Here is a 25,200-nt window from a genome sequence, read left to right as displayed (position 1 = left end):
TTTCAACAAGTTTTAGCTGTTAGTACTCCCCTGGACTGCAAGGAGATCCAACCAGTCCATTCTAAAGGAGATCAATCCTGGGTGTTCACTGGAAGGACTGATGCTAAAGCTGAAACTCCAATACTTTGGCCACCTCATGCGAAGAGGTGGAAAAGACTCTGATGCTGGGAAGGATTGGGGGCGGGAGGAGAAGGGGACGACAGAGAATGAGATGACTGGATGGCATCACCGACTCGATGGACATGAGTTTGAGTGAACTCCGGGAGTTGGTGATGGACAGGGAGGCCTGGCGTGCTGTGATTCATGGGGTCGAAAAGATTCGGACACAACTGAGCGACTGAACTGACTGGCTGACTGACTGACTTGTTTGTTACTTTGCACTAGTCAGCTAACGTCTCTTGAACCTGATTACTTATTGTATAAATTGTATAATATTGTATAATATTGCTTAACAGAAACTGTTGTAAGTATGAAGTGATACAAAGTATAAAAGAGAAAGCATTTTTAATTGTAAAAGAGTTGGGGAGGGTGCAAAGGAGGCTTCAATGGCTAGTCTCCAGGTTACAATAATAAATACCTATAAACTAATAGAATGTTAGTGAGAATCCAGGAGGAAAATACATGTAAGTGCTATATAATAACACTCACCTCATAAGTAGGATTAAATTTGACAACACACCTAAACTTTGACAATAAATACCCCACTTACATGATAAGCGTTCACCGTGCTGTGTGCTGTGCTCAGCCATGTCCAACTCTCTGAGACCCTATGAATTGTAGCCCGCCAGGCCAGGAGATCCAACCAGTCCATTCTAAAGGAGATCAATCCTGGGTGTTCATTGGAAGGACTGATGCTAAAGCTGAAACTCAAATACTTTGGCCACCTCATGCGATGAGTTGACTCTGAGGCTGGGAAGGATTGGGGGTGGGAGGAGAAGGGGACGACAGAGAATGAGATGGCTGGATGGCATCACCGACTCGATGGACATGAGTTTGAGTGAACTCCGGGAGTTGGTGATGGACAGGGAGGCCTGGCATGCTGTGATTCATGGGGTCGCAAAGAGTCGGACACGACTGAGGGACTGAACTGAACTGAACTGAACTGAGGCTCCTCTGTCTACGGGATTTTCCAGGCAAGAATACTGGAGTAGGTTGTCATTTCCTCCTCCAGGGGATCTTCCTAACCCAGGGATCCAACTCTGGGTCTCCTGCATTGCAGGAGGACACTTCACGCACTGAGCCACATAGGAAACAGAAGTGTTCATTAAGTGTTAGCTATTATCTCTAATATTATTAATGCTTTTCTACAAGAAAATGAAACTTGGAGAGTGTTAGTAACTCATTAACATCTCATAGCTAGTTAGTGGCTGATTGGTGGTGCTGTCCAATTGCTCAGTCCGATTCTTTGCCCCCCATGGACTGTAGGCCTTCCTGCGCTGTAGAGGCTGATATCAGCCCCCAAACTCCAAGTCCAGTCTGATTTCCAAATGAAGCCTGTACTTTAAGTATCTGATTATAAGGGAACTCCCTTAAAATTTTTTTTCTTTAAGCCTGGTAATAGACTATATCCTACATGATAGAACACAAAAAATGGTATTGAAATCATTAAAAATGAAACTTTCCACACGTTTGGTGGTTCCTTCTTTACTACAGACAACACGGGTCCTTTAACTTACTCAGTGTTTCGGGGAGATTAAAGAGAGAATCCTTATCAACTCCTACAGTCGCCCCTTCCTACACGTCACTGCAGGGAAACGGGGTTGGGCCAAGCTCCCTCAGGACGCATGCGCGCAGCCCTCGGGGCGGGGCCTGCGCGGCGGGGGCGGGGCTCCCGAGCTGGCGGGAAGTTTGAAACCCAGAAGATAAGGGGCCAGGTGGCCAGGCTACTCCTGAGGGCAGGCTCCCCCGCTCCCTCCGGGATTCATCTGCTCCGGGACTTGCGGGCTGTAGGGCTCGAGGGAGACAGCCCGGCTAGGGGGGCCTCACGCGGGAACTGGAGACCCCGGGTCTCCGCGCAGGAGCTGACGCGCCGTGTAGGTACGACGGGAGAGAACCTGCCTCCATTGCCCGCGCGCAGGGGTCTTGGTCCCGCCCCCCGCCCCCTATTGGTTGCTCAGAGGACGCGGACAGGCGGGTTTCCGCAGAGCCCGCCCTGCGCACGCGCGCTGCCGTCACTGCGTCACGCTTGCGCGTCCCAGCTGCCCGTCATGGCGGCCTCCGGGAGCCTCGGGGGCCCGGTCCTGAAAGGTGAGCAGGCAGGGACCGAGCCGGCGCGGCGGCGGCTGCCGGGCCTCAGGACGGGCGCCCGGGTTGCTGCGCCCGCGGGGTCGCCAGCCCGGCTGCCGGGAGGAGGCTGGGGTCTGTCCTAGAGCCCAGCGCTGGGCCCGCCCGTGACGGGTGGGGGTCTGTCTCGGAGCCCAGGGCCCGCGCCGCCCCACCTGGCCCGGGTCAGGCGCGCGGCGCAGACACGAGAAGGGCTGGGAGGCCCGGGGGGTTGGTTTTCAGCTTTTCCTGGGTTCTGGCGTCTTTGTATGGCCGGGTGGATTTGCGGGGAGGGGGATCTAGTGAAATTAGAAGAAGAACCAGTAACTCCTCTCCGTGTTCTGTCAGTGTGACCAGAACCTTTCAGTGAGGAATGATTCCCTCCAGGCACGCCTGAAAGGCACCAGCCTTTGAGCAGAGAGGGTTTCGTAAACTGTGTTTCCTGCCCCGCAAAGGCTGCCTATTGGCCGTGTTTTTGTAGGACCTGCAAACTAAAAGTGCCCTTTCCTTTTTTAAATGGTTGAGGGGGTGGGAAGAACCGAAAGAGGAGGACAAATGAAATCTATATCAAATTCAGGCTTCATTTTCCATAAAGTTTTGTTGGAACGCAGTTATGCTTGCTCGTTGATGTGTTGTCTTTGACTGCTTTTGTGCTGCAGCCTTCTAACTGAGTGGTGGTTTGGCCCTCAAAGTCTAAGATAATTGCTCTGTGGTCCTTTATGGAAAACGGACTCTGGCACTAGAAAGTTAGGCTTGGTTTAAGAATTTGGGAAGAGTTGAGAATGTAAACTGTGACATATGTATGAGTAAAGTTGTTTTCCCCTTGAAATTTTAAAGAATCTCATGGCACTTTTAACAGAAGAAATCTTAAATTTACTTTTTAATGTGAATAGAACAGGAGAACAATCTGTTGAAATCTTTGGGTGAGGGTATATCAGATATATTTCATGCTAGCATCTTGTTTGTTTTCAGATGTTGTGGCCTATGTTGAAGTGTGGTCAGCCAATGGGACAGAAAATTACTCAAAGACCTTTAGGAATCAACTTGTGGATATGGGGGCGAAGGTAAGAAATTTATTTTACCATTGCTGCACCTGACAGTCATCTGAAACATAAGGAGATCTATTTGCATTTTCTTATTTGGGGAGTTTTTACTTAGACCATGATGGACAAAGAGGACAGTGGGTACGTGTCAGAAGAAAAAAGGAGATAACTATGGTATGAGAAATTGAGAAGAGCTGGGCTTGGGGGTGACGCCAGAGGAGAGCTCCAGGATGGAAATATAGGTCCTGCCACTGGCTGTTCGGATGCCTGATACTCTTCATCAAAGTGTGGAATACAGGAAAAGGAACAGTTTTTTTTTAAGGGAAAATTTCTGAATTTGGGGTATATTGGAAGTACCTTATAGACATTTGGATGTACAAATCTGGAACTTGAGATTGTCAGGGCTAGAGATACTGTTTTAGGCGTCAGGGTCATAAGAGTCAGGTGTGGTGACTACCCAGGTGGTTAGAATGAAAAGTGCTGAAGGTGGAGCCTGCTTAGTATTTCCAGGGCTGGTATGGGAGTCATGGACCCAGGGACCGAGACGGGGAAGGATGCCAGGAGAATCCAGAAAACACGCCTGGAAGTGGGAGGAGGGACAGACTTCAAAGATGGAAATTTTAAAACGCTGCCTAAGCTTAAAAAAGTGAGGAATGAGAAGTATCCTTTAGGCTTGAAAGCTGTAAGGTCATTGTTGAGTCACCGTGTTCAGTAGGTTAAGGGAATCATGGAGACCTGAGGAATGGGGTGCTGAAGGCAGCAGCTCGAAGCTGGGGTTCAGGTGTGAGCCGACTTCGTTGGGGCGGGGGCTGGTCGGCTGGTGAAAGAAGAGATTAACACAGGTAAGATACCACTGAAGCCAGGGCAAGGATTAGGGACGATCAGGGTGTAACATAAACTGAAGGGCAGTGTTCTCCCTTACTCAGGTAGAGTGCCTGCTCCTGAGTTTCCTTTGACTCAGCTGGTCCCTGACCTAGTGAGCAGGGGAAAGACCCAAGAGCAGACTAGGGTGACAGTCAGAAGGCAGGGCACAGGGTTTGCTTTTGAACCTGAGAAGACACCTTTTTTTCTGATAAATCGGAAGGTAAATCCATTAGGATTTTGGGAGGGTTTCCACTTGATGATACCAGCCACATACTTGGACTCTGGATTTTATTGTGACAGGAAAAAGCTGCGGAACACAGGAGTTGGCAGAATGACTTTTGAGAGTAGTATTAAGGTCTTGGATCTCTTGAATTTTTTTTCCCCCCACCTTTTATTTAGCAGTGTATCAAATAGAAAAGTTGAAAGAACAGTATGGTGAATATAGACCCAACAATTAACATACTTGCTTGGACTCCATCTCTCTAAACAGTATATGTATTTTTTTCCTGAACTGTTCAAAAGTAAGTTGCAGATACCATAATTTGTCCCTAAATATATTTAGCCTGCATCTTTTAGAACAAAGATGCCTTCTATGTGACAGAAGACCGTTTCACATCTGAGAAAGCTATCAGTGATTTCCTAGCAGCTTTCTGCAGTGTTGGAATCAGTTTATAATTCTGTCAGTATATAAAAGCCCCACTGCTGCGTTTGCTTGGTCTTGTCTGTCTTTACCTTCAGTCATCATGGTGTGTTTCTGGTGGTGTATCAGCTTGGTGTGAAGTTCCATTTTCCTGTACATCTTCCCATCCTTATTTTGAAGACCCTGTTCAAGTCTCCACTTCATGTTTGCATTGGGTTTTTCTTTTTCTTCTTGATTTGTAAGCATTCTTTATACTCTTCAGTTGACCCCTTTGTCAGCCATGTGAATTGCAATATTTTCTGTCTGTGGCTTGCTTTTTCACTTTAATAGCATCTTTTGCGGAGAAGGCAATGGCAAGCCACTCCAGTACTCTTGCCTAGAAAATCCCATGGACGGAGGAGCCTGGTAGGCTGCAGTCCGTGGGATCGCTAACGGTCGGACACGACTGAGCGACTTCACTTTCACTTTTCATTTTCACACATTGGAGAAGGAAATGGCAACCCACTCCAGTGTTCTTGCCTGGAGAATCCCAGGGACGGAGGAGCCTGGTGGGCTTCCGTCTAAGGGGTCACGCAGAGTCGGACATGACTGAAGTGACTCAGCAGCAGCATCTTTTGATGATAATGGTAGTTTATTCCTTATGGTGAGTTTCTGTGTGTGTATCTTGTTTTAAAAAAATCTGTTTCTACATGGTGGTTGTGGGAATTTTTCTCTTATTTTCTGGAAGCTTTATCATTTTGCCTTTCACATTTAGATTTACAGTACATTTGAAATTAGTTTTTGTATGTGGTATGAAATAGTTTCATTTTTTTCCCAGTGGATGATCATTTGTCTCAACACCATTTATTGAAAAGACTGTCCTTTAGCACAGTGACACCTTTGTCATTAGTCAGGTAACCATGTTTCAGTACCCATATAGTCTGTTCTCATGACAAACCACCCTGTCTTAATTACTCTTTATAATAAGTCTTATCCTTTGTTCTTCAAGTCAAGGGGTTCTGGCTTTCTTAACCTTTTGTTTTCCACATACATTATGGAACTGGTTTGTCAGTTTGCAGCCTGAAACTTTTTTGGGATCTTAATTGGTATTGGATAGAGAACAACAGATCAGTATGGAGAGAACTGACATTTTTATACACAGGAATCTTCTAAAGCATCAACATGATGTATGCCTTTGCTGATTTGGGTTTCTTTAATCTTCTCAGTTCACGATTCACATATTGCTGAAGCCTAGCTTGGAGAATTTTGAGCATGACTTTACTAGCGTGTGAGATGAGTGCAATTATGCGCTAGTTTGAGCATTCTTTGGCATTCCCTTTCTTTGGGATTGGAATGAAGACTGACCTTTTCCAGTCCTGTGGCCATTGCTGAGTTTTTCAAATTTGCTGGCATATTGAGTGCAGCACTTTCACAGCATCATCTTTCAGGATTTGAAATAGCTTAATTGGAATTCCATCACCTCCAGTAGCTTTGTTCGTAGTGATGCTCTCTAAGGCCCACTTGACTTCACATTCCAAGATGTCTGGTTCCAGGTGAGTGATCACGCCATCGTGATTATCTTCGTCGTGAAGATCTTTTTTGTACAGTTCTTCTGTGTATTCTTGCCACCTCTTCTTAATATCTTCTGCTTCTGTTAGGTTCATACCATTTCTGTCCTTTATCGAGCCCATCTTTGCATGAAATGTTTCCTTGGTATCTTTAATTTTCTTGAAAAGATCTCTTATTTTTCCTATTCTGTTGTTTTCCTCTATTTCTTTGCATTGATCACTGAGGAAGGCTTTCTTATCTCTCCTTGCTATTCTTTGGAACTCTGCATTCAGATACTTATATCTTTTCTTTCCTCTGCTTTTCGCTTCTCTTCTTTTCACAGCTATTTGTAAGGCCTCCTCAGACAGCCATTTTGCATTTTTGCATTTCTTTTCCATGGGGATTGTCTTGGTCCCTGTCTCCTGTACAATGTCACGAACCTCCATCCAGAGTTCATCAGGCACTCTATCTATCAGATCTAGACCCTTAAATCTATTTCTTATTTCCACTGTATAATCATAAGGGATTTGATTTAGGTCATATCTGAATGGTCTAATGGTTTTCCCTACTTTCTTCAATTTCAGTCTGAATTTGGCAATAAGGAGTTCATGATCTGAGCCACAGTCAGCTCCTGGTCTTGTTTTTGCTAACTGTATACAGCTTCTCCATCTTTGGCTGCAAAGAATATAATCAATCTGATTGGAAGGACTTATGCTAAAGGTGAAACTCCAATACTTTGGCCACCTCACGCAATGAGTTGAATCACTGGAAAAGAGTCTGATGCTGGGAGGGATTGGGGGTAGGAGGAGACGGGGGCAGCAGAGAATGAGATGGCTGGATGGCATCACCGACTCAATGGACATGAGTTTGAGTGAACTCCGGGAGTTGGTGATGGACAGGGAGGCCTGGCGTGCTGTGGTTCGTGGGGTCGCAAAGAGTCGGACACGACTAAGCGACTGAACTGAACTGAATCTTCTCAGTGATGTTTTATGATTTTTCTCTGGTTATTTTTGTTGCTGTTATAAATGGTATCTTCTGAATTCTTTTTCCTATTGCTGTTATATAGAACTAGTTATTTTTGCATATCCACCTTGTGTCCAGAAAACCAAACTCTTATGAATTCTGTGGCATTTTGGGGATTTTTAACAACGTGCACAATTGACTCTTACATGCACAGGGCCGTTTTATTTTTCTCTAATCCTAACACTTTTTCTTTTCTTGACATACTGCACTGACTGGGGCCAGTTGGATAGAATGGAGATACTCCTCAACAGAAAGGTTTTAGCATTTCCCATCATGCAGTCTTATACCAGCTTTCAGATCCTAATTTACTGTGAAGTTTCCTCATTAATAAACTTTTTAAGTTTATCTAACGCACTTTTGGCATGTAATTGAGGTGGCTATGATTTTTCTCTTTTACTTTGTTAATGAAGTGAATAGTGATTGATTTTTTGTTCTAAACCAGCTTTGCAGTCCTGGAATAAACAAGTGGTGGGACTGTATTGTATGTATTGGTTGATACTATTTGTATATACTATTGTATATATTGGTTGATACTATTTACTAATTATTTTGTTGCTTTTTTGGCAAGTGTCTACAAGAGTGACACTGGCTTGTACTTAAGAAACTTATGCAAATAGTAATAAATTTACCTTTGCTTTTTGCCTTTTGTCCGCAGGTTTCAAAAACTTTTAACAAACAAGTAACTCATGTTGTGTTCAAAGACGGGTACCAGAGCACCTGGGAAAAAGCACAGGAAAGAGGCGTGAAGCTCGTCTCAGTGCTCTGGGTTGAAAAGTGAGTCCTTTCTCCCGTTTTTTTTTTTCTTCCCCTTAAGTTATCTAGTACTGGTAGAGTGTGGAGATATTTTGCAGGAGAGCTAGAAAAAGTTTGGTTTCCATCTTTTCTCTGCCTCTTACTGGGGGCATTTGACGTCCTCAGTTTCCTAGGACGAAAGCCGGGTGCGGTGTAAAAGCCAGCCTGCCCAGAGACCCTGAGACAGAGTCCGTATGGTGTGTTGAGGGAACAGAGAAGCAGATTGTTAGTCGACTGAGGTGGCCAGTCTGTAGCAAAACACCACAGACCACAGGCTTAAGCAGCAGAAATGCACCTCTCAGACTTCGGGAGGCTGATGGTGTCCACAGCGTTGGGTTCTTCTGAGGCCTCTCCCCTGGCTTGCCGATGGCCATCTTGTTTCTGTCTTCACTTGGTCTGGCTGTTTCTGTGTCTCATCTCTTTTGTAAGGACACTAATCTTACTGGGTTCCCCACCCTCAGGGACCTCATTCAGCCTTCACTATCTCCTTTAAGGCCCCATTTCCAACTGTAGTCACGTCGTTTGGTCCTGGGCCTTAGGACTTCATGTGAATTTAGGGGACACAATTGAGCCCGTGCAGGAATGCAGGAATAGTTAAGGGGAGGCTTAGGAGGAAGTTGAGGTCAGAGAGAGTGGGGTATCAATGATACAAATCAAGTTTCCTAAAATCCAGATGTAAATGAGTCATACTGTTGATTTTCTAGAAAACTAGAGTAAATTTACATGAAAACAGTAAGGCAAAATATAAGGTATATACTTTGACTGTTGATCTGTGAAGCTGCTCTAAAAGAATTAAACCCGTTAATTAAAAAAAACTTGAACAGTGAGGCATGATGATTGATTCCATTTCTCTGTCTTCCATTGTCTGGGCAGTTTTTAAGCTTCCAGCCTCACTCTCCCCTCTTTTGTTTAAAACAAGGTGTTCTTCATTTCGGATGTGTCCCATTTCCCTGTGGTTAAACTTAGATTATGGTTTCCCACCCAAAAGGCTCCATGAGTGAGATGTGTCCTACCTGGAAACCTGCAGTTTTCCTCCGCCTTCTAATGGTGATGTGAGTTTTGGTCACCTGACAAGGCGTTGCTGGTTTTTTTTCCCACTGTGTGATGATTCTTGTTTCCTTTGAGGCTAATAAGCTGTCTGTGGGGAGGCAGATTCAGATCATGTAGACCTTTTGCTCCCTTGACCCCAGGTGTATCGTTCATGATGGTTCTTGCCTGAACCAACCTTAACCCCGAGTCTTACAGGATGACTGTTTTCCAAGTCCAGCACTTCTGGCTGTGCCCAGCTGTGTGCTGTGAGAAAGAGCCTTCTTTTCTCCCACACTGATTGATTAGTGTCAGCTCCTGGGTTCCTGTATTTTTTGACGGCTTATAGTTCACACTGTCTGTCTGGTGCTTGGATCATTCAGATTTGGGTAGTGGGAGTCCCTTCATCCAGCTCCTGTGTCTCTGAGACCTTGTGCCTGCTCTCCACCAGCCCCAGCATCAGCAGTTTCCACACAGACCATGAGCCCTTTGAGTGGGACAGCATCCCAGACTGAGATGTGGGGCTGGTGGGCTCCCAGCCGTGGCGCCTCACCCCTTCTTGGCCTTCCAGGCAGAGGCGGGAGACACATTTGCTCCTTTCTTCCCTTTTCCGTCCCTATTTGGGATTAATTGATGTGTTAGTTAAATTCTCTCCATTCTTTTTATTTATTTTTAGTGATTGCTTTAGGGGTTACAAAATAGATCCTTAACTTCTGAGTCTGCTTAGACTTAGTATTGTACCACGTCACATAAAATACAGATAGAGACCTGGTAACTGTGTGTCTGTAGTTTCTGCCCCCCCTCCCCTGTGTTAGGGTGGTCGTATGGATTTCAACCACGTGCAGGGCATGAAAATTTAACCTGTGGTTTCTTCTCAGTTTTATAGTTCCGTCTTTAACACTTAGGTCTGTGGTTTACTTGAGTTCAGATTTTGCACATGGTGTGAGCTGTGGCGTCACCTTCACTTTTACATGTGACTGTCCAGTTGTCGCAGTACCACTTGTTGAATAGACTGTTGTTTCCCCATTAAATTATCTTGGTGTCCTTGTTGAAAATTAATTGACCATAAATACATGGATGTGTTTCTGGATTCTCAGTTCTGTGCCATTGATCTGTGTTTGTCTTGATGCCAGCACCACACTGTCTTGGTTACTGTTGTTATTGTTACTAAGTCGTGGCCGACTCTTTGTAACCCCGTGGACTGCAGCACGCCAGGCTTCCCTGTCCTTTACTGTATTCTGGACTTTGCTCAAACTCATGTCCATTGGGTCACTGATGTCATCCAACTGTCTCATCCTCTGTCACCCCCTTCTCCTCCTGCCTTCAATCTTTCCCAGCATCAGGGTCTTTCCAATGAGTCAGATCTTCTCCTCACATGGCCAAAATATTGTAGCTTCAGCGTCAGTCCTTTCAGTGAATATCCAGGGTTGATTTCCTTTAGGATTAACTGGTTTGATTTCCTTGCTATCCAAGGGGCTCTCAAGAATCTTTCCAACATAATTTAAAAACATGAATTCTTCAGTGCTCAACCTTCTTTATGGTCCAACTCTCACATCCCTACATGGCTAGATTTGACTATATAGACTTTTGTTGGCAAAGTGACGTCTCTGCTTTTTAATACACTGTCTAGTATTTTCTTCCAAAGAGCATGTGCCTTTTAATTTCATGATTACTTAATTACTGTAGCTTTACAGTAAGTTTTGAAGTTGGAAGTGTGTCTTCTCCAATTTTGATTTTCCTCCAGTTCCTTTGCATTTCTGTATGAATTTTAGGATTTGCTTGTCAGTTTCGGGGAGGAAGGGAAGGGAGCAACTGATATTTAATAGAGATTGTGTTAAGTCATTAATTATATAGGTGTTGCTATTTAATCTTGCGATCCATAGCCTTGTTTTTATTTTCTTGTCTGTAATTTCTTTCCGTTATGTCTTGTAGTTTTCAGTGTGTAAATCTTGCCCCTTCTAGGTTAAATTTACTCCCAGTTTATTTTCTTTTTAATGCCATTGTAAATGGAATTGTTTTCTTAATTTCATTTTTAGATTGTTCAATTATTAAAATACAGAAATATAACTGATTTTTCTATGTTGATTTTGTATCCTGCAAGTTTCTGAACTTGCTATTAGCTAAGTGTCTTTGTGATTTTCTTAGGATCTTTTTGTATACGGTGTTGTGTAATCTGTCTACAGAGATAGTTTTTCTTCTTCCCTTCCAATCTGGATGCCTTTTATTTCCTTTTCTAGTCTAATTGCCCTGACTAACCTCTCCCTCACCGTAGAAGCAGTGAAAGTGGACATCTTGTCTGGCTCCCAGTCTTAGGAGAAAAGCTTTCTGTATTTCTCTTTTAAGTGTGATGTTAGCTTTGGATGTTTTTTTAATGGGTGCACTTCGTCAGGTTGAGGAAATTTCCTTCTATTCTTAGGTTTTGTTTGTTTCGATTTGTTTATTATTTAAGGATGTTGCTGCTAAGTCACTTCAGTCGTTTCCAACTCTGTGCGACCCCATAGACGGCAGCCCACCAGGCTCCCCCATCCCTGGGATTCTCCAGGCAAGAACGCTGGAGTGGGTTGCCATTTCCTTCTCCAATGCATGAAAGTGAAAAGTGAAAGTGAAGTCAAGTCGCCCAGTCGTGTCCGACTCTTTGCGACCCCATGGACTGCAGCCTACAGGCTCCTCCATACCTGGGATTTTCCAGGCAAGAGTACTGGAGTGGGGTGCCAGTACCTTCTCCGATTAAAGGATGTTGGGTTTTGTCAAAATGATTTTTCTGCAATTATTGAGATATTCATGTGATATATATATGTTGTTCATTTCATTAATGTGGTGTATTAGATTGATTTCCTGTGGTGAACTTGCTTTCGTGGGATAAACTCTGCTTGGTTATGTTGTATACTTTTTCTTTTTTAACTGGATCAGTTTTCTAGTTCTTTATTTTCATTTCTGCAGCATCTGTATTCATAAGGTATACTGATTAGTACTTAGAATGACTTTTTCTGGTTTTGGAGTCAGGCAGTATTGGCATCGCAGAATTAGTTGGGCTGTGTTCTTCTGTCTTCTGAAGTTTATAGGGATTGGTGTTAGTTCAAGCATTCGGGAGAACTCGCCAGTACAGTCATCTGGGCCTGGCCTTTTTTTGTGGGAAGGTTTTTGATTAGTAATTCAGTCTCTTGTTACAGATTTACTCACGTTTTCTATTCCTGAGTCAGGTTAAATAGTTTGTGTCTTTCTGGAGTTTGTTCATTTCATCTAGGTTGTCTAATTTGTTGGCATACACTTATTTGTAGTATTCTGTAATAGTCCTTTTTATTTTGATAAGGTCAGTAGCAGGTCATTCCTAGTATGAATTAATATCACTTTTCTTTTTGTCTTGATCAATTTAAGCTAAAGGCTTGTGAATTTCTTCGATTTTGTCAATGAACCGACTTTTGGTTTCTTTGCTATTTCTCCATCGTGTTTCTTTTCTTTTTTAAATTTCCACTATAATTATTTGTTTTCTTCTGCTTGTTTTGGGTTCAGTTTGCTCTTTTATTTCTCTGGTTAGAACATTAGAAAATTCATTTGAAATCTTTACTCTTTTTTGATGTATTTACAGTTATAAATTTCTTCTAAGCATAGCTCTAGCTTCATCTCATGAAATTTGGTATTTTTGTTTTCAGTTATTTCAAGTGTTTACCATTTTCTCTCATTTCTTCTTTGACCCATTGGTTATTTAGGAGCTTCTTATTTAATTTCTACATATTTTTGAGCCTTGCAAACTTGGTTCTGTTTTTGGTATCTCCTTTCATTCTGTTGTGAGAGGAGAACATATTTTAAGATTTTTTGAAGTCGTTGAGACTTGTTTTTATGCCCTGACATTTGCTCTGGCCAGGTGAATGTTGTGTGTGCACTTGAGAAGAGAGTGTATTCATTCCATTCTTGTGGATACAATGTTCTATATATAAATGTTTGTTAGATCTAGCTGACTTATACTGTTTTCTCAGTGTTTTTCTGGAAAAGGTCAGTTTTCATTCCAATCCCAAAGAAAGGCAATGCCAAAGAATGTTCAGACTACCACACAATTGCACTCAACTCACACGCTAGCAAAGTAATGCTCAAAATTCTCCAAGCCAGGCTTCAACAGTACGTGAACCATGAAATTCCAGATGTTCAAGCTGGATTTAGAAAAGGCGGAGGAACCAGAGATCAAATTGCCAACATCCGTTGGATCATCAAGAAAGCAAGAGAGTTCTAGAAAAACATCTACTTCTCTTTTATTGACTACGCAAAAACCTTTGACTGTGTGAATCATAACGAATTGGAAAATTCTTAAAGAGATGGGAATACCAGACCGCCTGACCTGCCTCCTGAGAAACTTTATGCAGGTCAAGAAACAACAGTTAGAATCGGACATGGAGCAACAGACTGGTTCCAAATTGGAATATGAGTACGTCAAGGCTAGATATTGTCAGTGTGCTTATTTAAATTACATGCAGAGTACATCATGTGAAATGCTGGGCTGGATAAATAACAAGTCTGGAATCAAGGTTGCTGGGAGAAATATCAATAACCTCAGATATGCAGATGACACCACCCTAATGGTAGAGAGGGAAGAGAAACTAAAAAGCCTCTTGATGAGAGTGAAAAAGCTGGCTTTTTCTCAACATTCAGAAAACTATGATCATGGCATCCGATCCGATCACTTCATGACAAATAGATGGGGAAGGCAATGGAAACAGTCACAAACAATTTTCTTCAGCTCCAAAATCACTGCAGATGGTGGCTGCAGCCATGAGATTAAAAGACGCTCCTTCGAAGAAAAGCTATGACAAACCAAGACAGCATATTAAAAAACAGAGACATTACTTTGCTGACAAAGGTCTGTCTAGTCAAAGCTATGGTTTTTCCAGTAGTCATGTATGCATGTGAGAGTTGGACCATAAAGAAGTCTGAGCACTGAAGAATTGATGCTTTTGAACTGTGGTGTTGAAGACTTTTGAGAGTCCCTTGGACTGCAAGGAGATCAAGCCAGTTAATTCTAAAGGAAATCAGTCCTGAATATTCATTGGAACGACTGTTACTGAAGCTCCAATATTTTGGCCACCTGTTGGGAAGAACTGACTCACTGGAAAAGACTCTGATGCTGAGAAAGATTGAAGGTAGGAGGAGAAGGGGACGACAGAGGATGGGATAGTTGGATGACATCACCGACTCAATGGACATGAGTTTGGGTGGACTCCGGGAGTTGGTGACGGACAGGGAAGCCTGGCATGCTGCAGTCCATGGAGTCTCAAAGAGTCTTACATGACTGAGAGACTGAACTGAAGTGAAGTGTTTTTCTTTCTTGATCTATTTAATTGTTCTATCCACTATTGATTGGGGTGTTGCATTCACCAAGTGTTTCTGTTAAATTATTTATTTCTCCCTTTAATCCTGGCAATCTAGCATTTCTTTTTATCAGGTAACAACAGATTTCTGTGGTTTCCTATATCTGAAGATGTCCCTATTTGTTTGTGAATGTTCTCAGTGGTTCTACAGTTCTAGGTTGACAGTATTTTTGTTTTTTGCTTCTGTTTTCCATTGATGAAAAGGTGTCTCCCCAGAGTCTCTGTTCTCATAGAAGCCTGTAGTCATGCAAATAATTTCTCCACTGTGAGTACTGTGTCTTTTTGTCTGGGTTCCTTCAAGATTTTCTCATCTTTGGTTTTCAGAAGTTTAAGGGTCTGGATGTGGTGCCTTTAAATTTATTCTGTGAAGATTTTGGTGAGTTGTTTTTTTTTTTTTCAATGATATAAGGTTATATGTTTCATCTAAAAGCATGATAAATTTGGGCCATTGTTTCTTCAGATATCTCTTGTGCCTCTTTTTCTGGTACTACTTGGATTAGCTGGATATCAGGAATTGGCTAAGCTTTTTTGTAAAAAGCCAGATAGTAAATATTTTAGGCTTTGTGGTCTATATTGAAGTGCTCCCTGCCCTGGTGTGGGAAGAGCCCTGGAGAAGAGCAAACAAATGAGTGTAGAAAATAAAACTTTATAACAAAACCTGGTCATGGGCTCGGTGGCCTGTAGGCTGTCATTTGCCAATCCCTCCCGTGTAATACAGCTTTTGAAATTGTCCCACAAGTTTCATTGACACTTTTCTCTTATCAGTTCCATCCTGTCATTAAGTGTATTTACTAAATGCATTTCAGGTATTTTTCATTTTTAACATTTCCACTTGATTCTTTCTTATGTTTGCATGTTTTGTTTCTTAGCTGAGATTTCCTATCTCTGCTTTTCTCATCTTTCATTACACATGTATTTTCTATTCTGTGGCAGAAGATAGTTATAGACATTCCTTGTCTGATCATTTCAGCATCTTGAGGTTGGTGGCTGTTGGTTTTTTTTTCTTTGTTCCTTGAGATTGTGTCACATTTTCTTGACTCTTCTGTAACAGGACTTTGAGTTGTATTTTGGACATTGTAAATGTTATGTAGACTCTGGGTTCTTTACTGTTAGTCCAAAGGGTATTGATTTTGTTTTAGGAAGCAGGTGATTTATTTTGCTTTAAACTTTGGACTGTCATTTTAAGACCTGTGCTGGGTATTTGCTTGGATTCATCCAATTCTTCAAGCCTTAGCTGCAGGCTGACTTTTTTGCCTCATGGACATGTAGGTCAGAGATCAGCCAGAGACTTGGACTTGTGTCTTCAGAACCTGAGGTTCCCCTCCTCTGGTTCTTGCTCCCTGTATCCTAGCATCATTTGCTGGTGGCCTTATCTGCCCCAGCTCTTTATTTTCCTTTGGTCAGAAGGATAGCAGGTGCCCATTACTGAGCACTCACATGCATTTTTAGTTACGAATGTTTTTCCACATTTCTATGTAATATATCATTTTTAAAAACATATGTATGGTCTTTTACAGTAGACTACCCGATGACTTGGCCTTCCCAGGTATCACAGTGATTAAAGAATCTGCCTGCCAAAGCAGGAGACATGAGATGTGGGTTTGATTCCTGGATCAGGAAGATAACCTTGGAGAAGGAAATGGCAACCCACTCCAGTATTCTTTCTGGGAAGTTGCATGGACAAAGCCGCCTTGTGGTCTACAGTCCACGGGGCCACAAAGAGTCAGACATGACTGAGCACAACACACAACCAGTAACTTATGTAAGCTGTCTCCTATTAGTGAATATGGAGGTTTCCATTTTCTTTTTCTTTACAGTCAGAAACAGTGCAGCATTGAACCTTTGTGTACATTACTTTCTTGCAGAGGTGTCATCTGTTTGTGGTTGTTGTTCAGTAAGTTGTGTCCGACTCTTTGCAACCCCCTGGACTACAGCACTCCAGGCTTCTCTGTCATCCACTGTCTCCCAGAGTTTGCTCAAACTCGTGTCTATTGAATTTGTGATACCATCAAACCATCTTATCCTCTGTTGCCTCCTCCTCCTCCTGCCCTCAGTCTTTCCCAGCATCAGGGTCTTTTCCAATGAGTCAGCTCTTCGCATCAGGTGGCCAAAGTACTGGAGCTTCAGCTTCAGCATCAGTCCTTCCAATGAATGTTGAGGGTTGATTTCCTTTAGGATTGACTTGTTTGATCTTCCTTCTATCCAAGGGACTCTCAGGAGTCTTCTCCAGCACCACAGTTCTAAAGCATCAATTCTTTGGTGCTCAGCCTTCTTTGTGGTCCAACTCTCATGTCTGTATATGACTACTGGAAAAACTATAGCTTTGACTATACAACCTTTGTCAGCAAATGGATGTCTCTGCTTCTTAATATGCTCTCTAGGTTTGTCATAGCTTTCCTTCCAAGGAGCAACTGTCTTTTAATTTCATGACTGCAGTCACCGTCCACAGTGATTTTGGATTTCAAGAAAATAAAATCTGTCACTGTTTGCATTTTCTCTCCTTCTGTTTGCCATGAAGTGATGGGACCTGATGCCATGATCTTAGTTTCCTGAATGTTGCGTTTTAAGCCAGTTTTTTCACTCCTCTTCCACACTTATCAAGAGGCTTTTTAGTTTCTCTTTACTTTCTGTCATTAGAGTGGTGTCTATCATCTGCATATCTGAGGTTGTGGATATTTCTCCTGGCAATCTTGATTCCAGCTTGTGCTTCATCCAGCCTAGCATTTCTCATGATGTACTCTGCATATAAGGTAAATAAATAGGGTGACAGTATTCAGCCTTGATGTACTCCTTTCCCAATTTGGAACCAGTCCATTGTTCCATGTCTAGTTCTAACTGTTGCTTCTATACGTGCATACAGGTTTCTCAGGAGACGTGTAAGGTGGCCTGGTATTTTTTTTTTTTTTATTTTAATTGAAGGCTAATTACTTTACATTATTGTATTGGTTTTGCCATACATTGACATGAATCTGCCCTGGGTGTATATGTGTTCCCCATCTTGAACCCCCCTCCTACCTCCCTCCCCATCCCATCCCTTTGGTTCATCCCAGTACACCAGCCACGAGCATCCTGTATCATGCATTGAACCTGGACTGGCGATTCATTTCACATATGATAATATACATGTTTCAATGCCATTCTCCCAAATCATCCCACCCTCACCCTCTCCCACAAAGTCCAAAAGACTGTTCTATACATCTGTGTCTCTTTTGCTGTCTTATATACAGGGTTATTGTTATCATCTTTCTAAGTTCCATATATATGCGTTAGTATACTGTATTGGTGTTTTCCTGGCTTACTTCACTCTGTATAATAGGCTCCAGTTTCATCCACCTCATTAGAACTGATTCAAATGTATTCTTTTTAATTGCTGCATAATACTCCATTGTGTATATGTACCACAGCTTTCTTATCCATTCGTCTGCAGAAGGACATCTAGTATTCTTTAAGGATTTTCCACAGTTTGTTGTGATCCACACAATCAAAGGCTTTAGCCTGGTCACTGAAGCAGAAGTAGATATTTTTCTGGAATTCTCTTGCTTTCTCTGTGATCCAGCAAATGTTGGCAATTTGATCTCTGGTTCCTCTGCCTTTTCTAAATCCAGCTTGTATATCTGGAAATGTTTGGTTCACATACTGCTGAAGCCAAGCTTGAAGGATTTTGAGCATTACTTTGCTAGCATGTGAAATGAATGCAATTGTGTGGTAGTTTGAACATTCTTTGGCATTGCCTTTCTTTGGGATTGGAAGGAAAACTGACATTTTCCAGTCTTTTGGCCACTGCTGAGTTTTCCAAATTTACTGGCATATTGAGTGCAGTACTTTCACAGCATCATCTTTTAGGATTTGAGATAGCTCAGCTGGAATTCCATCACCTCTTTTAGCTGTGTTCAGAGTAATGCTTCCTAAGGCCCACTGGACTTCACACTCCAGAATGTCTGGCTCTAGGTGAGTGACCACACCATCATGGTTATCTGGGTCATTAAGACCTTTTTGGTATAGTTTTTCTATGTATATTCTTACCGCCTCTTCTTAATCTTTTCTGCTTCTGTTAGGACCTTGCTGTTTCTGTCCTATAGTACCTATCCTTGCATGAGATGTTCCCTTGGCATCTGTGATTTCCTTGAAGAGATCTCTAGTCTTTCCCATTCTGTTGTTTTCCTCTTTCTTTGCATTGTTCACTTAAGAAGGCTTTCTTATCTCTCCTTGCTGTTCTCTGAAGCTCTGCATTTATTTGGGTATATCTGGTTTATCTTTCCTTGTCTCCTTTACCTTTTCTTTTTCTCAACTATTTGTAAGGCCTCCTCAGACAACCATTTTGCCTTCTTGCATTTCTTTTTCTTGGGGATGGTTTGTAATGGTTTGGGTACACCTTGTGCACAGTGTTACAAACCTCCATCCATAGTTCTTCAGGTTCTTTGTCTACCACATCTAATTCCTTGAATCTTTTCATCATCTCTACTGTATAATCATAATGAATTTGATTTAGGTCATACCTGAATGGCAAAGAGTCGGACACAACTTAGCAACTAACACAATTCTGAGTGCTCTAGTGGTTTTCCCTACTTTCTTCAACTTAAGCCTGAATTTTGCAATAAGGAGTTCATGATCTGAGCCACAGTCAGCTCCAGGTCTTGTTTTTGCTGACTGTATAGAGCTTCTCCATCTTCAATGAAAAGAATATAGTCAGTCAGATTTTGGTATTGACCAGCTGGTGATGACCATGTGTAGAGTTGTCTATTGTGCTGTTGGAATTTCCATAGGTTTAAATTCTGAAAATGGACTTTTGGATTTAGAGGGTTTATTACATATTTAAACTTTTGATAGATGCTATCAAGTTTCATTCCCTGAAATCTTTACTACTTTGTAGGTGAAATGATACAATTGATTTCATTTGCATTTCCTTGGTTTTTAGTGAGGCTGAACTTCTTTGACAAAACTTGGAGGTGACGGCCAAACTGACCTTCATTTTATGTGTCGTGTGTTTGTTTCATTAACTGCCTCTCCAGGCCATTGCTCGTGTTTTCCGCTGAGAATGTGATCTTTCATGAAATATATAAGGTCACTAGATGTCACTAGAACCCTGTTTTGTTGGGTTATTTTGGGTGTGTTCTTTGTAAGAGCAGACAGCTGTGTAACTGCAGTTGATAGAATTCTGACGTTTCCTATGGACACAAACATTTCTATGTTTAAGGAAGAAGAAATAAAGATGAAAGAAGGAAGGTCAGCTTGATGGTCACCTCAATTCAGTTGGAGAAGGTTGACTCCCCAGGTGGTGCTGGTGGTAAAGAGCCCTCCTGGCAGTGCAGGAAATGTAAGAGAGGGGGTTTCCACCCCAGGTCAGAAAGATGCCCTGGAGAAGGGAATGGCTGCCCAGTCCAGTATTCTTGCCTGGAGAATCCCATGGACAGAGGAGCCTGGTGGGCTACAGTCTATAGGGTCTAAGAGAGTTGGACAGAACTGAAGTGACTTAACTTGCACACAAGCATGATCAGAAAGTTAGATTTTTAACAGTCACAGCCAGTCAGATAGCTGGGGGCACAGTTCCCAGGCAGTGCCGTTGCGCATTTGAGAGCCTGCCCCCCACCCCTGCGTTTGTTTCCTACACACATGCACATGTCCTTGCACAGCCACACCGTGGCCATCCACGCTGATCTCACCAGCCACACACCTGACAGCCATCGCTTCACCCCAGAAGCCCCCATAGTGTCTGGAAGGGCTGAAGGGGAGAAAGACGAGGAGACGCAACAGCAGGCTCCTGGGGCTGAGTCAGGCTTGTCCGTGTCTCCTGCTGAGGTGGTCCTGGGTCTGTGTCTTGGGAGTGCTGACGGGTCCTCTCTGCGGTGGCGTTGCCTCCCAGGCTGCTCCCCTGGGACAAATTCACCCGCTTGGCTTTTGAGGGAGGTGCTTTCCAACTGTGCAATAACTGTCCCTCCTCACACTGTGTCTGTGTGTGTACTATATCCAGAGGATCATATCTCATTCCTTTCAATGTTCCTTTTAAGGTTTGAATTGTCCCCCAGTGGCCAGTGGTAGCCCGTTCACGGTGACTTGTCTTAGCTTATCATTTCTCTATCATTCTCTGGAGACTTCTGTTTTCTTCTGGCACAGTTTTAGTTCAGGCTCAGCTTGTACTTTCTCTTTCCCAGCCCTGGATTTAGCCTTTCTCCAAGGAGTCCTGGTTCCTTTTAGTGGAAAGTAGTATTTGGACTTAAAATCTGAGGGGAGTTGGGCATGCTCATCGCCACGGGCTGCTGCTCCTGCACCTTCTCGGGGCAGAGGTAGTGATATGGATGCATATCCGTGCCATGTGTTTGTTTCCGTAGCATCCGTGTATAGTCCATCAGTGAGTTCCCATGGGGCCCTGCCCTTCCAGCCCAAAGATGCCTTTCCTGCCAGCTCATGACACCTCCTGAGTGGGCATCGAGATTGCTCAGCAGTTTTGTCATTTCACGTGTGGGGGGCAAGGCTACTCCATCATCAGACACTTGCTTTGCTGTCCGAGGTCGCCCTCAGTCCTCGCTGCTGCGTTTCAGGGACAGAAAAGGGAGGGTGGTCCCCTCCCCTCTCTGCAGTGTGTCTCAGCTTCGGCCCTGGCCAGAGCACTTTGTTTAAAGAGTCACTTTTGACGGAAATATGTGTGATGGGCCCAGGCAGGTGTCCTAAGATTCACTAAATTGAGGAGAGTCATCGGACTTGTGGGGTCCATTGTCCCTCCTTTCGTTTTGCCAGAAGCTTTTATTCTCCATCATATACCCTGACGCAGTTCGGGTGGAGTTGGTCAGCCTTTTAAGGGCAATTCCAAAGGCCCTGGGGTGAGAGGGGTGGGGTGTGGGAGCTTCTGGTGGGGAGTCCAGGGGGTCAGCATGGCCTGGCAGGGTGAGGGGGTACAGCAGAGAGAGGCAGAGCCTCGGGGGTTCTAGGCCTGAGCTCAGGCTGCAGCAGGAGCTGATGGAAGGCAAGGATTTCAGTTTACTGCCTCAAACTCTCCCTGTCTGCTTACTGTTTAAAAAGTTTTCATTGTCTCCCAGGCACGCACATCCTCTAGTTTGAAGATCAGTGAGCAGGAGTGACCATAATAAAGTGCTGCCTCCTGGGAGAAGGCCGGAGGTGGCTGGCGGGCTGGCCTGGGTGCCTCTGGAGCCTAGAACTCCCGGGAGAGGGCCTTTGCTGCTAGGTGCGCAGGCGCAACACAGGGTGCCGGACCACCGAGCCAGCCTCTGGGCGCTCCTCTGTCACTGGTGCTGTTTCCCTTGAGTACACCTCCCTCAGACACAGTTAGGAAACTTCTCGTTCCTTTAGGTCGTGTTCAAACCCTGGCTGTCTGATTACTCCTGGAAAGTAGCCGGGAGCACAGACCCAGCCGTGGGCATGGCGCTGCCCCAGACAGGCCGCAGGCTCACTGAGGCTGGTGGGCGAGGCTCACTCCACGTGCTGCCTCGTGCACCCTCCACGTGCTGCCTCGCGCCCCCTCCCTGAGTCGCTGGTGGGGGTGGGAGCCAAGCCCCGCTGTCAGGACTGCACTTGCAGTCTGGAGCCACTCTGCGCCGTCCTTGCCTTGGGACCTGCTGGTGGTCCCCCCTCAGCGCCCAGCCCTTCCGTGCCAGGGATTCAGGCCCTTGTGCAGAATGACTTGCCGACTGGTTGTGGTGGTGCGGGGTATGGGGGTCCCCAGCAGTTGTGAGGTCTGGCTGGCCTCGCTGGGTCCGGAGCAGGACTTGGGGGATCTGCGCCGATCCCAGGGCTCCAAGGGCGGCGGCAGCCAACGCTTCTCTTCTCAATCACTAGGTGGGGAGTTGGTGTCATTGTTGTCCTTTGCTGAAGAAAAGCAGAAATCCAGCTGGTGAGTGTTTTGTGTTTACGCAGTAGACTGTGATTGAGCACCTGATGAGCGTGGTTTTGATGTAGAGGCACCAGTATGTTCCGCAGCATGCGCGCGCATGGCGTGCTTGCGTCACTGACGGATCCAGGGTCACCCCGGCGCCTTCAGGCAGTGTGTCCACAGCGGGCTCTGTCCTGCTTCGTGGGGGTGGTCCGGAGTCAGGCGTGCCTCTGCCCGCTGGGGCGAGCCTCCCGGGCTGCTGACAGGGGAGGAGACTTCTGGTTTTGTGAACTCAGCCGATGGTTTCCTGTGAGCCTCAGTTTCCTCGGTTGTTGAGTAGGAGGAAAGGCGCTGCTCCCCACCGGCTGGAGGAGGCTCTCAGGGCCTGGCTGAGCCACACGGCACTGCCAGTCATGACCTTACTGCCTGTTCATGTCAATAGGATGATCCCAGGTCTCATCACGTCTTCTCTTTGGGTGCTTCCCCGCCACCTGTTTTTGTCTGTTTTGATGGGTGACATTCCTCCTGAGCGGGCTGAGCTGGTAAGCTCTGCTGGAGGCAAAATTGGTAACTTCCTAGGTCCTTTACATGTCTGCGTCTGCACCTGACATGTGGGGAGGACGTAAAGTTGGTTAGCTTTATGTGTTGTGTACTTGTGAAGGTGAGGAGTGGAAACAGCAAAGCAGAAGGTGTTCTTATGAAAACAGTTCTGCCCTCCAGTCACACTTGGAGATTTGTAACCGGTGAGGGCTCTCCCTGGTGGCTCAGTGGTGAAGAATGCGCCTGCCAGTGCAGGAGACGCAGGTTCGATCTCTGAGTTGGAAAGATCCCCTGGAGAAGGGAATTGCCACCCACTCCAGTGTTCTTGCCTGGAGAACCCCATGGACAGAGGAACCTGGGGGCTACAGTCCATGAGGTCACAGAGCCATCGGACACAGCTTAGTGACTAAACAACAACAACTTGTCAGTTTGGTGTGTCACCTCCAAAACTTTTTTCAAGTGAGAAATGCTTAACTGTATAATACCATATACACACACACACTCTTAAAATTGCCTTTTCATCCTTATTTTAGAGACCTTTCTATATCGCCACGGATACATTTGCCTCATTCTTTTTTTTTATTCCACTGTATTCTATTTTCAGCTGTTATTGGCATATTCATGTTAAACAGAGTAATAGTCTTATGAAATACAGACGGAGATGTGATTGGGGCCTTATTTTAAAAAGACTTAGCAGATTGGTGACATAATTATGTAAACACAAGAGTGATAGAAGGTGTTTGATCTGGGATATGGAAAGATGAATAAAATGTTTTAAGATTAAAATTTCAGTATTATATGAAACCAGGAGAGGAGAAACTATAGGGTAGGAAATTATTTGGAAAATCATTGTGGTTGTTTAGATTTGAGCCGGTGAATGCTCAGAAGTAGGTAGTGGTGGGGGGATCCCCTAAGCAGGCGGGGGGTGAGGGGTGACGCAGGAGGAGTGGCGGATGGGACGCTGGACGAGCTGGGGGAGTAGGCCGCTGGGACTGGGGTGGCTGGGACCGGGGTGGCCGCTCGGCCTTGGGGGGTGCTGGACCGGGGTGGCCGGGGCCCAGACCTGGGGTGCCAGGTGGCAGCGACGCTTTGACAGACATACAGGAGGGGGACACGGTTTTGGAGGAAAGGCAAGCTTTCTGGCCTGTTTCTGTAGTACCTTCTACTCTAGGTTATTCGTTTTATGGCCTGTCTACTCTTAAATTATGCATTTAATGGCATGTGCTTCTGCCTTTATGAGTGCCACACACTGATCTTTTTGAAGTGTTGTTGCAAGTCTAAACTTCTTAAATAAAAATTGCACTTCCTGTATGTAGCTGCTTTCTCACTTCCATTCTTAAACACCATGTTAGAGAAGGTTTTGGCAAGTTGAATTTAATTGCCTTTTGTATTCAGTAATAAATGCACTTATTTTAAAGGACTCTGTCAAAGTGGCCTGTGCAGGGGTTCTCCCACTGCTGACTGACACGTGTGCAGATTTAATGTTGTGTGACTCTCGCAGGAACTTGCTCATTCCCCCCATCTTGGTTCCGCAGATGCAGGGTAGCTGGAGTGCACATTGATGAGTCGCTGTTCCCTGCAGCCAACACTAACCAGCACATACCAAGCCTGCTTAAAAAAAAAGTAAGTATGTGACTTTAGTGTGGACCATGGCAGTTATAGGTTTATTCATTTTTTATTCCTAGAAAATAAAAACTTTCTGGAATATATTTTCATTGTCTTTAAGAATTGCTGTTGGTGGTAATGTTCTTCTCTCACAGCGTTGTTTAATGGGTTACAGATTATTTTGTCCCAGGAGTGCTTTGATGGAGTTTGTAAGAAATAGAAGAGGCTGTTTGGCTATAGGAGAACTGACAGTTGCCCAGAGATCAGCACCCACACAGGTGCTCCGGTAATGCCTTCAGGATTCAGTTGTGTCTGTAGTGAAATACACTTGATCTGTTTCACTTTATTATTTAAAAGTTTTAATTGATTTCTGCATCTGAGAGTGAACTGTTGACTGTGAAATGTCAGTTTGTTGTCACGTGAGAATCCCTGTTGGAGAGATTTGCAGACTCCAAACTGAGTCAGGCAGAGGAGAGCTATACATTTCCTGTAGACTAGGGGAGACATTTCCATGGATGTCCCCACGGTTTCTGAAAATGGTAAATCCTGTATCTCTTTCACATTTCTTCTCAGACAACCTGGAACACGCTCGCACCGGGCTGAAAACGTGTCTGTCCAGATCGCGTCGGATGGCAGTGACTCTGTGGTTGACCCGCAGTAGCTGCGTCTACTGTTTAAAAACAAGTGTTTCTATTAAAC

General features: G+C 44.3%; 1 protein-coding gene across 5 annotated transcripts in view; it reads left to right on the top strand.

Moving 5' to 3' along the window:
• Positions 1–2,178: 2,178 nt before the first annotated feature.
• MCPH1 (microcephalin 1) overlaps positions 2,179–25,200 on the top strand; it is a 236,353-nt gene continuing 213,331 nt past the window's right edge. For 4 of the 5 annotated variants that reach the window (XM_055416327.2, XM_088832541.1, XM_088832542.1 and 1 more), the window contains exons 1-4: positions 2,179–2,247; positions 3,235–3,326; positions 8,015–8,133; positions 24,432–24,519. In XM_055416327.2, coding sequence (XP_055272302.2) covers positions 2,208–2,247; positions 3,235–3,326; positions 8,015–8,133; positions 24,432–24,519 — 339 coding nt within the window. In that variant the 5' untranslated portion in view covers positions 2,179–2,207. Of the gene's footprint in view, positions 2,248–3,234; positions 3,327–8,014; positions 8,134–22,322; positions 22,378–24,431; positions 24,520–25,200 lie in introns of those variants that run through there. The other variant, XM_088832543.1, reaches the window with a different exon arrangement.

Source organism: Moschus berezovskii, chromosome 26 (genome assembly GCF_049115385.1).
Source record: "Moschus berezovskii isolate FMDL1 chromosome 26, NW_MosBer_1.0, whole genome shotgun sequence".
Lineage (NCBI taxonomy): Eukaryota > Metazoa > Chordata > Mammalia > Artiodactyla > Moschidae > Moschus > Moschus berezovskii.
The sequence above is the reverse complement of the archived record's forward strand: the minus strand, read 5'-3'. Positions and strand labels throughout refer to the sequence as shown.